This window comes from Cervus elaphus, chromosome 20 (genome assembly GCF_910594005.1).
Source record: "Cervus elaphus chromosome 20, mCerEla1.1, whole genome shotgun sequence".
Taxonomy (NCBI): Eukaryota; Metazoa; Chordata; class Mammalia; order Artiodactyla; family Cervidae; genus Cervus; species Cervus elaphus.
The window spans coordinates 56,783,569-56,799,733 of record NC_057834.1 but is presented as its reverse complement, the minus strand read 5'-3'; the positions used below and the strand labels follow the sequence as shown (position 1 = coordinate 56,799,733).

Here is a 16,165-nt window from a genome sequence, read left to right as displayed (position 1 = left end):
CAGGTGAGGCCCAAGGACCTGAACTCCCCCCTTACAGGAAAGGAGAGTGGAATCTTTCTATAGTCAGTTGAAAAGAAACAGTTGAGAAAATAGAGCAGAAGTATCAGTTTATTAAAATAGTTTCCAATCAAAGATGGTCTGTGGTCACAAATGATATGTTTTGGAAAGACAGAGAGCAAGGGGTGGGAGGAGGAGAGAGAGAGACAGAGAGACCTGGGAGACTCGGGGCCAAGAAGCCCTGGAGATATCACTTCCTGGACCTCTCTGCAGAGCAGCCACCGTTGGTCTTGCTAAGAGAGTCTGTGCTGCCCATTCTTGAGCCCGCACTGTGGAGGACTTTGTCAATTTCTCCTGGGATGCTCTTCTCCTCATTCTCAGTCTCCCGATGGTAGAAGTAGTTGAAGTTGGAGACAATAACAGGCACAGGAAGGGCAATGGTGAGGACCCCTGCGATGGCACACAGAGTGCCCACGATTTTCCCCCCTGGGGTGGTCGGGCACATGTCCCCATAGCCCACAGTTGTCATGGTGACCACTGCCCACCAGAAGCCATCAGGAATGCTAGAGAAATGGGACTCTGGCTCATCCACCTCGGCAAAGTAGACCGCGCTGGAGAAGAGGATGACGCCAATGAAGAGGAAGAAGATGAGCAGCCCCAGCTCCCGCATGGAAGCCTTCAGTGTCTGCCCCAGGATCTGCAGCCCCTTGGAGTGGCGGGAGAGCTTGAAGATGCGGAAGACCCTCACCAGGCGGATGATCCTCAGGATGGCCAGGGACATGTTCTGCTGGGCACTCGGCTCTGTCTCCTGGACCAGCTCCGTGATGAGGGTTGCAAAGTAGGGGATGATGGAGATGATGTCAATGATGTTCATGATGTTCCTGAAGAAGTCAGTCTTGCTAGGGCAGACCACAAACCGGAGCACCAGTTCAAATGTGAACCACACGATGCAGGTGGACTCCACCATGAAGAAAGGGTCAGTGAACATGGTGTGAGAGAGGACTGTTTTGCTCATATTGAGGCTGGGGTCTCTCACCACCTTCAGCTCCCTATCCTCTCGGAACTCAGGAAGAGTCTCCAGGCAGAAGATGGTGATGGAGATGATCACGACCAAGACGGAGACCACAGCCACACCACGGGCAGCACTGGAGCTCTCAGGATACTCAAAGAGGAGCCAGAACTGCCGGTGGATGTCATTGGTGGGGAGCAATGTTTCAGGATCTTTGATGAAGCCTTCATCCTCTCGGAACTGGTCCATGGCCTCACTGCCCAGCTCATAGAAGGAGATCTCGTCTGCAAAGACGTCAATAGGGACATTGGCTGGGCGCCGGATCTTCCCACCAGATTGGTAATAGTATAGGATCCCATCAAAACTAGGCCGGTTCCTGTCAAAGAAATACTCATTTCTCATGGAGTCAAAGAACTGCATCCTTTTCTCCCGGTCTCCCAGGAGGGTCTCTGGGAACTGATTGAGGGTTCTGAGCTGGGTCTCGAACCTCAGGCCAGCAATGTTGATGATCACCCGCTGGTTTCCTTCATTTAAGACCACTGTCTCAGGCCCTGGGGAATCAATGTAGTCTCCTGGGAGCTTGGAGAAGACCGTCTCATGGCTGGTGCTATCGTTGATGAGGGTCTTCCAGTTGGAGAAGGGGCTGCTCCCAGGTCGGCCTTTTGGGGTGGTTGGGTCAAAGTCTGTGGCATAGCCTGGTTCTTCCTGGATTTCGTCTGAGTTATCGAAGTTGACCAGAGCAACCTCCATTTCTTTCCAGCCACACACATCCATCCTAGGAGATCAGGGAAACAGCATGAAGACCCTCAGTCTTCCCCGCCTGCTGTGAGCTGTGGAGAGGAAGAAGGGCATCATGAAAGAGCTAGTACAGGGTTCAGCTGGTTCTTGATCATTGAAATGAGGTTTACCAATAGGTCAAAAAATGGTTTATTTTTAGCTCAGGATGGAACCTTGTGGTTATTTTGGCAACATTCTTCTTGAAACCAGTTTGCACCCTTGGAGTCTGCATACTAGTAATGAGAGAAGAAATTGGAAAGACAGAGCCGGACTGAGGGGGGAAAATTTCCTCCATCCAAACAGAGTCTCCACATGCAATGACAGAGAGAGGTCATGATAATAAAATGTGTAATTTTGTATTTGTTCAAAGTTTTCCAGTTTACCCAAGACTTTCGTGCCCAATCTCACCCTTAACTCCTTTTTCTCACACTTTATGGCCAGTTTGTTACCTATCCTCTTGGGTATTATATCATCAAAATATGTCTAGAATTGAACCAGTTCTTATCACCACCACCACTACTTCTTGGACCCAATTGGGATTCTGTTAGGAAGGATGAAGATGGAGGCTGGGTGGACAAGCACTGTCCTCCCAGCAGTAAGCCTTAGCCCCTCCTCTGTAATTAAGTCTAGGGTTGTTTAGAGGATACAGTAACTGAGACAGCACGTGTAAAATGCTTGGTGGAGGAATCATTAAGTTATAGCCATTATTTCTGTGAACTTCCCCACATAACAGCGACTTTAGAAGCCAACAAAAGTGAAAGAGTTAGTTGCTCAGTTGTGTCTGACTCTGCAACTCCGTGGGTTGTAGCCTGCCAGGTTCCTCTGTCCGTGGAATTCTTCAGGCAGGAATACTGGAGTGGGTAGCCATTTCCTTCTCCAGCCCAAGGATCGAACCCTGGTCTCCTACATTACAGGCAGACACTTTACCATCTGAACCACCAGGGGACCCCATAGCTACTGATGTTTTTTGGGCCTAAGTCTAAGATGTTTTTTATTTTTTTTAATTTTATTGAAGTATAGTTGATTTAAATGTGTTAATTTCTGCTGTACAGCAAAATGACTCAGTTTTTCATGTATATTCTTTTCCATTACATTTTATCACAGGTGACAGAATATAGTTTCTTGTGCTATACGGTAAGACCTTGTTGTTTACCCATCCTATATATACTAGCGTTTGCATCTGCTAATCCCAAGCTCCCAATTCTTCCCTAACTCCCCAACTACCTCCCTTCTGGCAACTACAAATTCTGTTTTCTGTCTGTGAGTCTGTTTCTATTTCATAGATATTATGATTTGTGTCATATTTTAGATTCCACATATAAGGGATCAGTTCAGTTCAGTTCAGTCGCTCAGTCGTGTCCGACTCTTTGCGACCCCGTGAATCGCAGCATGCCAGGCCTCCCTGTCCATCACCAGCTCCCGGAGTTGACTCAAACTCATGCCCATCGAGTTGGTGACGCCACCCAGACATCTCATCTTCTGTTGTCCCCTTCTCCTTCTGCCCCTAATCCCTCCCAGCATCAAGGTCTTTTCTAATGAGTCAACTCTTCGCATGAGGTGACCAAAGTATTGGAGTTTCAGCTTCAGCATCAGTCCTTCCAATGAACACCCAGGACCGATCTCCTTTAGGATGGACTGGTTGGATCTCCTTGCTATCCAAGGGACTCTCAAGAGTCTTCTCCAATACCACAGTTCAAAAACACCAATTCTTCGGCTCCAGCTTTCTTCACAGTCCACCTCTCACATCCATACATGACCACTGGAAAACCCACAGCCTTGACTAGATGGACCTTTGTTAGCAAAGTAATGTCTCTGCTTTTTAATATGCTATCTAGGTTGGTCATAACTTTCCTTCCAAGGAGTAAGCGTCTTTTAATTTCATGGCTGCAGTCACCATCTGCAGTGATTTTGGAGCCCCAAAAAACAAAGTCTGACACTGCTTCCACTGTTTCCCCATCTATTTGCCATGAAGTGATGGGACCAGATGCCATGATCTTAGTTTTCTGAATGTTGAGCTTTATAAGGATAGCATTTGGCATTTGTCTTTCTATTTCTGACTGACTTCACTTAGTATGATAATCTCTTGATCTATCCATGTTGCTGCAGATGGCATTATTTCATTCTTTTTGATGGCTGAGTAATATTCCATTGTATTTATATACCACATGTTCTTTATCTATACATTTGGTGGTGGACATTTAGATTATTTCCATGTCTTGGCTATCATAAATGGTGCTGCTATGAACATCAGGATGCATGTATCTTTTTGAATTATAGTTTTGTCTGGGTATATGCCAAGGAGTGAGATAGCTGGATCATATCACAACTCTAGGTTTTCAAGGAACCTCCATACTGTTTTCCATAATGGCTGCACCAATTTACATTTCCATCAACAGTGTAGGAGAGTCCCCCTTTTCTCCACACCCTCTCCAATATTTATTATTTGTAGACTTTTTAATGATGGCCATTCTGTAAGTCCAAGATGTTTATGGGGAATGATTTCTTTATAAGTCTTTGTAGGCAGTGGAAAGTAAGTAATAGTGTGTGTGTGTGTGTGTGTGTGTGTGTGTTTTGGGGATGGGGTTAAGGAGAACATGCCAGTGAGCTTGGATATCCACAAACATAGACTAAGATTCCTTCTTTAGGTCCATTCAAGCTTTGACTTCAGCAGGAGAACACTTAAACCAGGCAGGCTGGGGGTGACAGTGGGAGACAGGTAAAGTCTGTAGTGGTTACAGCTTTACATAGTTTCATTTACAGACAACGAGGGTAACCTGCAGTGCACACGGTTGTACTCTTTTCAAAGTGATTCCATGTTCACTTATTCACCTTCACTTAAATGACAATAGTCATATGAGGGTGGAAAATGTGATTTCCATCCATGGGTGGGGAAACTGAGTCACAGGAGCCGAGCGACCTTCCCAAGTTCACACAATTAGTGGCACAGAGACCCGACATGAACCTGCCTCCCTGCTTCGTAGACCTACTAGATCACGGGGCCCCCTGCATGGAAGCTGAGGCCTCTTGGGGAGCTGCAGCCCGGGGCCTCAGAAGTGTGAGAGTTCAGAACTCGTTCGGCCCCACACCCTCTTTCCTCAGTTCAGGGGCAACGTGTGGGGCCAAGAGCTCAGGTTAGAGTGGCCAGGATGGGTTGAACACCTATCCCATCTCATGAGAGTGTGTGGCCTTTGCAAGCCACCTAATTTCACTGGACTTCAGCCTCTTGATTGTGGAATTGGGAGGATGTACCCACCACTGAGAGTGTCAGGTACCACGTGAGCTGTAGAGTGTTGGAAGGCAGGATGGAGCTGCGGTTAAGAACTCCTAGACCTGAGCCCATTGCTGTGAACTGGAATCCTGACCCTTCACACGGTCAGCCCTGGAGGAATATTTGCTGCTTCTTTGAAGTGGTCCTTGTGATGGTTTAGGGAGCCAATCCTGGGGCGCTGGGCTGCTGAGCAGAGGTGGGACCAGGAATCCAGTTCTGTGTCTGCCTTGTGGATTCAGAGCTGTACTTTCTGGCTTGGGATCTTGACCCTGGGCGAAGCTTTGGGTTTATTTCCTTCTTGGCATGAATCCCACCCCATTTTATCCAGACAGAGGAAGGGGTACCAGCCGGGGGTCTGGGACAGCTCCAAGTGGCTAGAGTGGGTCCTTATTAGGAGCCTGCTCCTTCTTATCAGGGTTTGGGAGGCAATGTGGAAGGGAGGGAGAGCTTCTTGGGCCAAATTAACTTCCTTTCCTGGGAACCAGACCATTTTCCTTCCCCATTCTTGTTCTCCTCTTTGCTGCTTCCACCTCCAGCTCAAAGTGACAGGTCCAGGGGTGGCTGAAGAGGGTCAGGTGGTGTAGGAGGGAGAACAGTGTTAAGCTCAGAGGGTTCTGAGGTCTACTGAGCCTCCTGTACAGCTGCTCCATGGATGCATGCTCAGTTGCTCAGTCGTGTCTGACTCTTTGTGACCCAGTGAACTTGTAGCCCGCCAGGCTCCTCTGTTCATGGGATTCTCCAGGCAAGAATACTGGAGTGGGTTGCCATGCCCTTCTCCAGGGGATCTTCCTGACCCAAGGATTGAACTTGCATCTCCTGTAAGTCACCTGCATTGCAGGTAGATTTTTTTTTTTTTTTTTAACCACTGAGCCACTAGGGAAGCTGACACGCTGCATTTAGAGTAGTAACTGTTGTTCATTATGGACAGAAGGAAGAGAACTGGCCTTGGGACAAGAGACCTGGCTTGAGGCTCCACCCCAGCCCTTGTGTGAGAGAGAGTGTGTGTGTGTGTGTGTGTGTGTGTGTGTTAGTGACTCAGTCATGTCCAACTTTTTGTGACCCCATGGGCTGTAGCCCACCAGGCTCCTCTGTCCGTGGAATTCTCCAGGCAAGAAAACTGGAGTGGGTTGCCATTTCCTTCTCTGCCCCAGCCCTTGCTACTGCTGCTGCTAAGTCACTTCAGTCGTGTCCGACTCTGTCCGACCCCATAGACGGCAGCCCACCAGGCTCCCCCGTCCCTGGGATTCTCCAGGCAAGAATACTGGAGTGGGTTGCCATTTCCTTCTCCAATGCATGAAAGTGAAAAGTGAAAGTGAAGTCGCTCAGTCGTGTCTGACTCTTAGTGACCCCATGGACCGCAGCCTACCAGTCTCCTCCATCCATGGGACCCTCCAGGCAAGAGTACTGGAGTGGGGTGCCATTACCTTTCCCCCCCCCCCAGCCCTTAGGAGTTGTATATTTTTAAGCAAATCACTAGATTCTCTAAGCCTCAGGTTTCTGATCCATAAAATGGGAAATATAATGGCAATTCCCACATCAATCTGAGAACTAAATGAGGTAATGGCAGTAAGAACACGTAGTGAGCTATTGCAAAAATTTAAGGAATGACTCTCCCTACTCCCCTCCCCTTTGCCCCATATGTAAAGCCAAGGTAACATATGTGTAAGCAGAAAAAAGTTCCATGTGGTCTCACACGGCCCTGGGAGGAATTCTCAGCTCACTGCCCTCCTATCCACTCTCCTGATCCCACCCCTGTGCCTTTGTGCTGGTTTGCCTCTTCCCGGGCATCCACCTCTCCTTCCTCTGTCTTTCCTCTTCCTCCATGCCCATTTGGGGGCTGTTTGGATCCTGCTTGTCTGGCAAACCTAGCCTGGCCAGTCCAGCTTGGAGAGCCCCCTACCTTCCCTGAGTCTGGATCTCCTTGCCCAGATGGTCCACTTTGCACTCATTTTGGAGTACCAGCTTCCACAGGTCAGCCTCAGGGCACCCACTCTCTCGTGAGCTTTGAGAGAGCAGAACAGTGTCTTACAGTTTTTTTTTTTTCTTCTGCCATGCACAGTCTTAGGTGACAAAATTCACATCTGATGATCCCCCACTGCATCATCCCAGCACCCAGCTCAATGTGGTGGATAGAGAAATGTCTAATGAAGGTCAGGGAGGGTGTAAGAAGTGGTGGGCAGTGCCAAGTTCAAACAGGGTTGTGGACGTGCAGTGAATATTTGTTAAGCAGGTGAATGCATGAGTGAAAGAAGTGAGAAGTTCGTGCTCATGGGAACGGGGATCATCTCTGCTTTGTGCACCACTATGATTCCAGGACCTAGCCTGGTGTTGAGCACACCCAGAGCTCAGTTAACCCCTGGTGAGTGAATGAAGCGTGGCAGACAGCATCCTGGGCTTGCCATGCCCCCACTGCCTTGATCACTGACTACTTGCATTTCCTTATCAGAACTCCATTAAAAAAACCTGTAATAGGAAAATATGCTAGTCAAAGAAGGCAGATAAAAAAGGTACATTTTGAGTAGTTCCATTTAAACACAATTCTAGAAACTACAAACTAACCTAGAGTGACAGAAAGCTGATCAGCAGTTGCCTGGGGAGCGGGGTGGGGAGAGAGAGGAAAGGATTATCAAAGGGCCAAGGGAACTTTCTATTAAAATAATTGGTTAATTAACTTTTAAAACTGGACCATAGCTGCTTATTACAGATGTGTCAGTTTCTGCTGTAGAGCAGAGAGAATCAGCCACACCTATATACACATCCACAGCAGAGTGACCCAGCCACACCTATATCCACATCCTGGCTTTTTCGGATTACCTTCCCATTTGGGTACCACAGAGCACTGAGTAGAGTTCGCTGTGCTCTACCGCAGGTTCTCATAAGTTATTTATTTTATACATAGTAGTGTATATATGTCAATCCCAATCTCCTGATTTATCCCATGCCCGCCTCACCCCCCCCATTTCCCTTGGAGTCCATACGCTTGTTCTCTATGTATGTATCTCTATTTCTGTTTTGCAAATAAGATCATATACACCATTTTTCTAGATTCCACATATATGCCTTAACATACAGCATTTGATATTTGTTTTCCTCTTTCTAAATTCCTTCACTCTGTATGACGGTCTCTAGTACATCCACAACTCTGCTAGTGACACAATTTTGTTCGTTTTTGTTGCTGAGTAATATTCCACATGAAATTGAAAGACGCTTACTCCTTGGAAGGAAAGTTATGACCAACCTAGATAGCATATTAAAAAGCAGAGACATTACTTTGCCAACAAAGGTCCATTTAGTCAAGGCTATGGCTTTTCCAGTGGTCATATATGGATGTGAGAGTTGGACTGTGAAGAAAGCTGAGCACCGAAAAATTGATGCTTTTGAACTGTGGTGTTGGAGAAGACTCTTGAGAGTCCCTTGGACTGCAAGGAGATCCAACCAGTCCATCCTAAAGGAGATCAGTCCTGGTGTTCATTGGAAGGACAGATGCTGAAGCTGAAACTCCAGTACTTTGGCCACCTCATGCGAAGAGTTGACTCATTGGAAAAGACCCTGATGCTGGGAGGAATTGGGGGCAGGAGGAGGAGGGGATGACAGAGGATGAGATGGCTGGATGGCATCACCGACTTGATGGGCATGAGTTTGAGTCAACTCCGGGAGTTGGTGATGGACAGGGAGGCCTGGCGTGCTGCGATTCATGGGGTCGCAAAGAGTTGGACACGACTGAGCGACTGAACTGAACTGAACTGAATATTCCACAATATGGATGTACCACATCTTCTTTATCCATTCCTCTGTCAGTGGATATCTAGGCTACTTCCATGTCCTGGCTATTGTAAATAGTGCTGTAGTGAACACTGGGGTGTATGTACTTTTTGAATTATGGTTTTCTCTGGGTACCTGCCCAGGGTACTGCCATTCTTGGTAGTTTTCCCTAAGTCTTGTATCTTTTCATCTGCACAGCTTTCTAGGGCTTTGATAGAATGTGACCCCATGGACTATAGCTCGACAGGCTCCTCTGTCCATGGAATTCTCTAGGCAAGAATACTAGAATGGGTAGCCATTCCCTTCTCCAGGGAATCTTCCCGACCCGAGGATCAAACCTGGGTCTCCTGCATTGCCTACAGAGTCTTTACAGTCTGAGCCACCAGGGGATAGTCCTTGGCTCCATTCATGGTAAGCAAGATGGAAACTGGTTCTGACCTTGGGCCACCCCTCCTTCCCCCACCCCATGGCCCCCTGGCAGGCGATGGACATTCTGGGTGTGGTGGGGCACCCCAGTGAGGGTGGAATTGTGGGGTTGGGTACTTGGAGGACAGCTCACTTCGTGCCGGGCAGCGTCCTGGGGCACTCTACCCGCCGTTCTTGGTAGTTTTCCTAGAGTCTTGTAGCGTTTCATCTGCACACCATTCTGGGGCGTCAATAGAATTACCAGTATTCAAAGCTGAACCCTCACCCACAGCTGAAGTGATCATTGTACTCAGGAGTCTTCTACGACGTCTGATTCCATTCATACCTCTGCCATGCCTGTCACAGTGCCAAGACAGTGTGTTGGGTTGAAATAACCTCCTCTCCCCTAGAACATACTGTGCTTTCCTCCATCTGGGTCACTGATTGTGCAGGCCTGTCCCTTGCATCCCTTCCTTCTGACTTCACCTGCAGACACAACTTTCCTTAAGGAGACAGGGAGGTGCTCTTGCCCTCGTGATAACCTCCGCACAAGGTTTTGACACAGTTTTTTGGATCCATGTTTCATCTCCCCAGAGCCCTGTCATGTTCTGGTCCCTTGGCATCTTTGCAGGCAGGGACACGCTAGTCTACTCACTGTCCCCAGCACATCTTACACCTCCCCCTCTTCTGAATTTTGCTCCTCCTCCCCCAGAGCCAGACTGGCTTGGGTTTGAATCTCAACTCTGCATGCAGTAGGTACGTGGCCTTGGGTAAATCACCACCTCCATAAACAATGCTTTGTTTCTCTCCAAATGGGTCTACTCATATCTTCCCTCAAGGTTCTTGGGGGAGGAAAAGATAATATATGTTGTGAATAGCATGCAGGGCACATAGTAGGCATTTCTAGATAGAAGCTGCTTTGGTTCACACTTGTCTATCTTGGGAAGCCTTCGAGGCTGCCTGGTGGAACACAGGGACCCCAGCCACCTTCCCTCCCTCTCGAGCACTTCGGTTTTGCCCCCAGTCTGCAGACGCGGCTTTGTTGTGCTGGTGGTCTCTTCCTGGACTAAGCTGGGCACTTCTTGCAGACAGGGCTTTGTGGGGGTCCAGCCCTGTGCTGTTCCCAAAACAATGTTCCAAAGATGTCTGAGAGTCTGGCCTCTCAAGTTCACAGTGATCAGGAGCAGTCAGTTGCCCTTGGTTGCCTAGCAACCCTAACACTTCCTACACTTTCAGGTGAGGCGGCAGCCATCCCTGAGTCAGAGACTGGCTGAAAGAAGTCATCATGCAGGCAACTGTGCATGCTGCTGCCCTGAGAGCCTCAGGGACGGGAAACTCAGAGTTGCATGGAGGGCGAGCTCAGATGTCACAGGGCTGGGAGCAGCTGGGGGATGAGGAGGTGGGCAAGTGGGCTCGGCACAGGGTGGGCTTCTGCTGGTTGTTGTCCAGTGAATAAGAGGATGACTGAAGGAAGGAGTGGCTGGAAGGCAGAGACTGGTGCTGCCTATGTTCAGGCAGAAGAGGGCGTCCCTGTTCTGCTGGATGCAGTCCCTGGTCCACTCTGTGAAGATGACTCCACAGGGCGTCTTCCTTCCCTCTGGGAGCGGCTTCTCTCTCCTCTTTGCTCCAGCCAGGCCTCGGGCCGCTGACTGTCCCTCCAGGTGGCTCTCACGCTTCCTCTCCCTGGTTTCAGCCCTGCCGTCAGTCCAGCCCCATCTCCTGTGTTCACCTTGAATGACCGGCCCAGCTTCAGGTAGGAGCCTGAAGAGAAGAGTTTCCGGTCCTCTCTGCCCAACTAGTGGTCAGGATGGGGACTTCACCCTCCAATGGCCTCAGTTTCCCCAAGAGGGGAATTGTGAGAGGGAGTCTTAGGCAAGACTTGCTGTCCTAGCCACCATCCGGAGCCCTCCTGTCCCTAGGGGGAGGTGACCCAGGTACCCTGCTCTCCCAGCCATCCTAGCAGAAGACAAAGGATGGAAATGGGAGCCTGGGAGGCATCAGAGGGGTAAAGCTGGAAGCTGAGACTAGCATCCTGCTGGGAGACCTGAACCCAATGGGGAAGGTGGAGTCAGCAGGCTGGGGTGAGGGTCTGTAGGGGGTTGGCTCCCTGGGAGCCGGAGGCACTCTTCAGCCTAGTTAAAACATCAGGCTCTGGGCAGATGGAAGAGCCCGCTCTCAAGCCTGACTTGGCCGCTTACTGTCTTGTGTGACGGAGGACAAGTGGCCTTGCTGGCACCTGCTTCATTAAGGGTGTGATGAGGAAGTGACGCCACATAGAAAGCACAGAGCAAGTGACAGATGCTCAACAAAGGCTGGTGGCTTGTGTCAGCGGGGCCACGGGTCAGGGGTAGCGGTGGGATGGCCCTTCTCTGTTCCCTCCTGGGCACTGTTAAAATGCGTGCGTCACACCCCCACTGCTGCAGTAGTCGGGCCCTTTTGGAGGCTGTCCCTACTCAGGCCAAGCCTGCAGGTGTAGGCAGGCTCATCAGGGAAGGGGCGGCCTGAGGGCAAGCAGCTCTGGGGCCATCTGAGGGGGACTGTGTGTATGGCCCCTCACCAGTGGTGAAGGTACTCCCTCCTGTCCACTTCCATCACCTTTGCTCCCGCTGGTCAAGCGTGTCTACACAGGATTTGAGTCCCATGATGGTCCTATGATAATAAGGTGTGGGTTATTATCCCCATTTAACAAATAGCGGGGGACTCGCCTGGTGGTCCAGTGGTTAAAACTTCATCAAGTGGTGTGGGTTTGATCCCTGGCCAGGAAATAAGATCCCACACGCCTCAAGGCCAAACCCCAACCCCCATAAAAACAGAAGCAGTATTGTAACAAATTCAATAAAGATTTCAAAAAATGGTCCACATTAAAAAGAAATCTTAAAAAAACTATGGGCACTGAGATTTAGAAAAGCATGCGTGCATGCTAAGTCACTTCAGTCATATCCAACTCTTTGTGACCCTATAGGCTGTAGCCTGCCAGGCTCCTCTGTTCATGGGATTTCCCAGGCAAGAATACTGGAGTGGCCCTCCACCAGGGGATCTTCCTGATTCAGGGATCAAACCTGTGTCTCTTACTTATCCTGCATTGGCAGGCGGGTTCTCTACCAGTAGCACCCCCCGGGAAGCCCACTAGAAAAGCCTGTGACTGGTCAAAGGTCCTTTGGTCACTAAGTTATGGAGCTGTGACTTGAATGCAAGTGTTCTAGCTACAAAGCCAACATTTCCCCCTCTATACTAAAGTCCCACAATAGCAGATCCACTGCTGTCTGTGACCTAGTCTCATTCAGCCAGGGATGCTGCCCAGGACACAGACACACAGAGACGTGGATCTACACACCGCCACAGTCACACACGGGCACTCACTGCCACAGACCCCCGTAGACATACTCAGACACACACATCAACATGGCTACGCGAGCCTTCTCATCCAAATAGTCACAGATACGTGCTTGCTACAAGGAAAATCACCAAGACACTTGTGCACACAGACAGACATGTGCTCATGTGCAAATATGCAGAGACCCATGAGTGGGCTGCCATGTACAAACCTGCGGCTGCACAAACCATCCACGTCCACAGATGTTTCTGTTCCAGGTATGCCCTGACACCCCCGGCCCTTTCTAGTCTGTCTACCTCTTAGAACAGGAGGATGTCCTGTTATTAAAGAAGACAAGGAGGCCTGGAGGGCTTGGGAGCCAGCCACGTGGCTCTCTTCCTTGCCAGGTGGGGTGGGCCCTGAGTGGACAGTGCGTCTCTCTGCCTACAGGGACTGTTCAAGGACAGAGCTATCTTTTGAAAGAGACAGAACAACATCTTCATTCATTGAAATCCTGAGCAACAGCAGCGATGCTGAAAAGAATGATCACAGGATAATTCTTTCTGGCAGGAATGTAAGGGCTTACAAGGTAACTGCTATTGACCATGAGATTGGAATTTTCCCCCTTGACACTGGGGAAAATACTTCAGCATCCTTGTTCAAGGTTAGGGATGCACCTGATTTTCTCAGTAACATGTTACAATTCATCATTATAAATTTACTTAAAACTGTCTCATCCCTTTCGCCACCTGCCCAGAAGGCAGCTTGAACAGAGGTTACAAGCCTGGATTCTGGAGTCAGTGAGCCTTGGTTTGCAACTATGACCAACTAGTCCTATGCAAGTTTGCATAGGTCACTTATTCTCCTTGCCTCAGTTCCTTTATCTGTAAAATGGGGAGACTACCTATATCTTAGTTCTGTCAAACTGATTAAAGGAGTAAATTGTTTGTAAAACACACAGATTAGAATAGCACCAGACAGATGTGAGTTCTACATAAAGGTTGATTATAAAGTGTTTAGGAGGCTGGGCCTGCTTGCCCCAGGGACTAGCTGCCTTGTCTTGGCCTGGTTTTGAGAGCATAATTGGGGTCTTTCTTCAGTGCCCCATCATTGTCCAAGTGCACAGGCTTTCTCCTTCTCCCAGGCTATGCTCCCGTCTGGGTCTTTGTTCAGGTAAAGCCTTCCTTCTCCTTGATCTTCATACCCCATCAGTTTCTAGACCATGAGGGAATCTGCCTTCTTTAGGTCACATCTTGCTGTTCCCACTCCCCTATCCACCTGTTCAGACCTCCCCTCCTGCCTGATTGCCACCATGGCCTCCCCATGTGGTTATTTTACAGCCAGATGGACCCAGTCTCCCCTATACAAGGCTTCTAGCAGATTCCTCCATACCCAGATCAACTCCCACCTTCCTCAGCCTGGCACGTATCCTGGGCCTTTTTTCTCCTGCACTGTGGTGGGACACCACCCTCATCTGGTCTCTGCAGCCTGTCCTGGGGCTTGTGGACACATGTGGTACCCTCCAGAGAACCAGAGAGGAGGGACCAGCTTGACCCTGCTCCACCTGGCAGTCACCCATCACCCCTGCCTGCTTCTCACTGTCCTCCCCCTGCCCCAGGGCAGCCTAGGGCTGGGGAAGCAGGTCCTGGGGCTAAGTGTGGACACCGAACAACAAACTGCCAAATGCTAGCCTCTCCTTTTTGCTAGAACTCTCAATCTTGAGTTATTTTCTTGGGATCACCTCCCTAAAGAACCATCCCATAGCTGTGTTTCCAGGATGTATTAAGCTGTATGACCTTGGGCAAGTTACTTAATATCTCTGTGTCTTAACCGCTTTATCTATAAAGTAAGGATAGTAATAACACACATTATTATTATTATTATTATTATTAGAGAGATTTGGGGGAAGGACTCATATCCTCAGATCACCCCAATATCTAGGATGTTGCCTTGCACATAGAAGAACCTTTGTAAATATTGGTTGAATAATTCATTGATTGGTACACAAAGGCATGAGCTAGTGGAACGAAGCACTTGTGGTGGAACTGCAGACATCTGGCTGTGTGGGGTGGGGTGGGTGGTGGAAGCTGCCTATGTGCCTGACGAAATACCACAGAGGCTGTGGTCTGTCCTACTAGACCAAAGTTCTTCTGTTTCTGGATCTGTTCTTCTATCGGCTCCTATGTGGGACACTGAGCAGTGGGGCTCTAGGGCCTCCTTAAGCCCCAAGAAAGCTCTGGAATTTCTGGAGCAGGCATGAACATAGTGGGTGGGGATCCTAGGACAGCTCAGCTTTCTTCTGGTTCAAAGACAAGGCTCAGTTTTAGCTGAGGGATTGAAACTGGTGTTCTTGGAAGGTTCTGAACTAAACAACCTAGGAATGTGGACCATCAGAGTGATGCATCTCCCTAAGAACATGCTGGGAAACAAGCCCATCTGGAGAGCTCATGCTTGCAATCTCCCGAGAATGCTTCAGGAGCTCTAGGAGAAAGATGCTTGGGGCCCTTTGATGTGGTGGGTAAGATCCAGGGGCAGAAATTGACATGTGGATCAAAGGGGAAAATGAGGCCAAGAACTCACCAGCAGGAGCAGTGGGTGAGGAGGTGCTTCTGGTTCGGCCTGAGTAGGCTTGGATGCTCTGCTAGGTCAGCTCTCCATGGCCAAAGGGATCTGCTGGTCTCCGGGCAGATGGGCAGACTGGCAGGAGGAGCCTGCCCAGCTGATGCCTGGGATTCAGAAATCCTATCCTATGAAATAAGATCGCCCTGGCTGTCTCTGCCTCCGGGGGACGCTTGAGAGAGAGGATCCAGTGAGGGTCAGCAGGCAGGGTGCAAAGTGCAGGGCACTGGGGCAAACCTGGCAAAATGATGGCAGTGCACAGATCAGATGCTGACCCCAGAGGCTGAATTAGTCTGACCCAGTGTCCTAAGAGCAAATGATAACATGTAGGCACAGAGGGTGGTGGTGGTGAGTTTGTGTCTCCCTATCATTACTCCCAGCTTGTAGGATATTTTGGCCATAAATGGGTGATCAAGTCAGAATGGTTTTGCTCAGTGACTGATCCTTGGTGTTGAGATTCTTCGACAGGGCCCTGGACTCCATCTGGGCCTCCCCACACCTGGCCTCTTGTGAGAAAGGCTAGGGTAAGGGCACAGCTGGGGGCTTGCCTCAAGTCCCACTGTGCTTGGGGAATAGAACCATGACCTGACCAGCCAGGGAAGTCTCCTTTCTCCAACTCCAACCAGAATTGCAGACACCTGGGAGGGCCCTGGCCTGGAGGAGAGAGAAGGTCACACCCCCACAGGGCCAGTGCAGAGAGAGGGAACTGTCCTAGCTGTGTGCCCTCATCGCCTAAATAGGTGCTCTATTTGTATAACAGCATGAGGAAGAGACAGAAAGGTAGAACAGGCCTGCACTGGTGTTAGAAGGCTTGGTGTTGAGTTTACATTTACCAGCTTGTCATTTTGAGCCTATCCCTTAATCTTTCTGAGGGACCACAGCACAGTGACTCAGCACACAGGTTCTGGAGCCCACTGCCTGGGTCCAAATCCAGGCTCAGCTACAAGCTGTGTGACCTTGGGCAAACTACCTAACCTCTCTGAGCCTCCATTTCTTCATCCATAAATAGTTCATC

General features: G+C 49.5%; 1 protein-coding gene across 1 annotated transcript; it reads right to left on the bottom strand.

Annotated features, from left to right (window-relative positions):
- Positions 1 to 228: 228 nt before the first annotated feature.
- On the bottom strand, positions 229 to 15,202 carry KCNA10 (potassium voltage-gated channel subfamily A member 10). Its single transcript, XM_043878055.1, has 2 exons — positions 15,112 to 15,202; positions 229 to 1,836 (listed from the first exon to the last, which is right to left on the bottom strand). Exon 2 carries the CDS (start codon positions 1,778 to 1,780, stop codon positions 248 to 250), a length of 1,533 nt encoding a protein of 510 aa, XP_043733990.1. The 5' UTR covers positions 1,781 to 1,836; positions 15,112 to 15,202; the 3' UTR covers positions 229 to 247.
- Between the last annotated feature and the right edge of the window lie 963 nt (positions 15,203 to 16,165).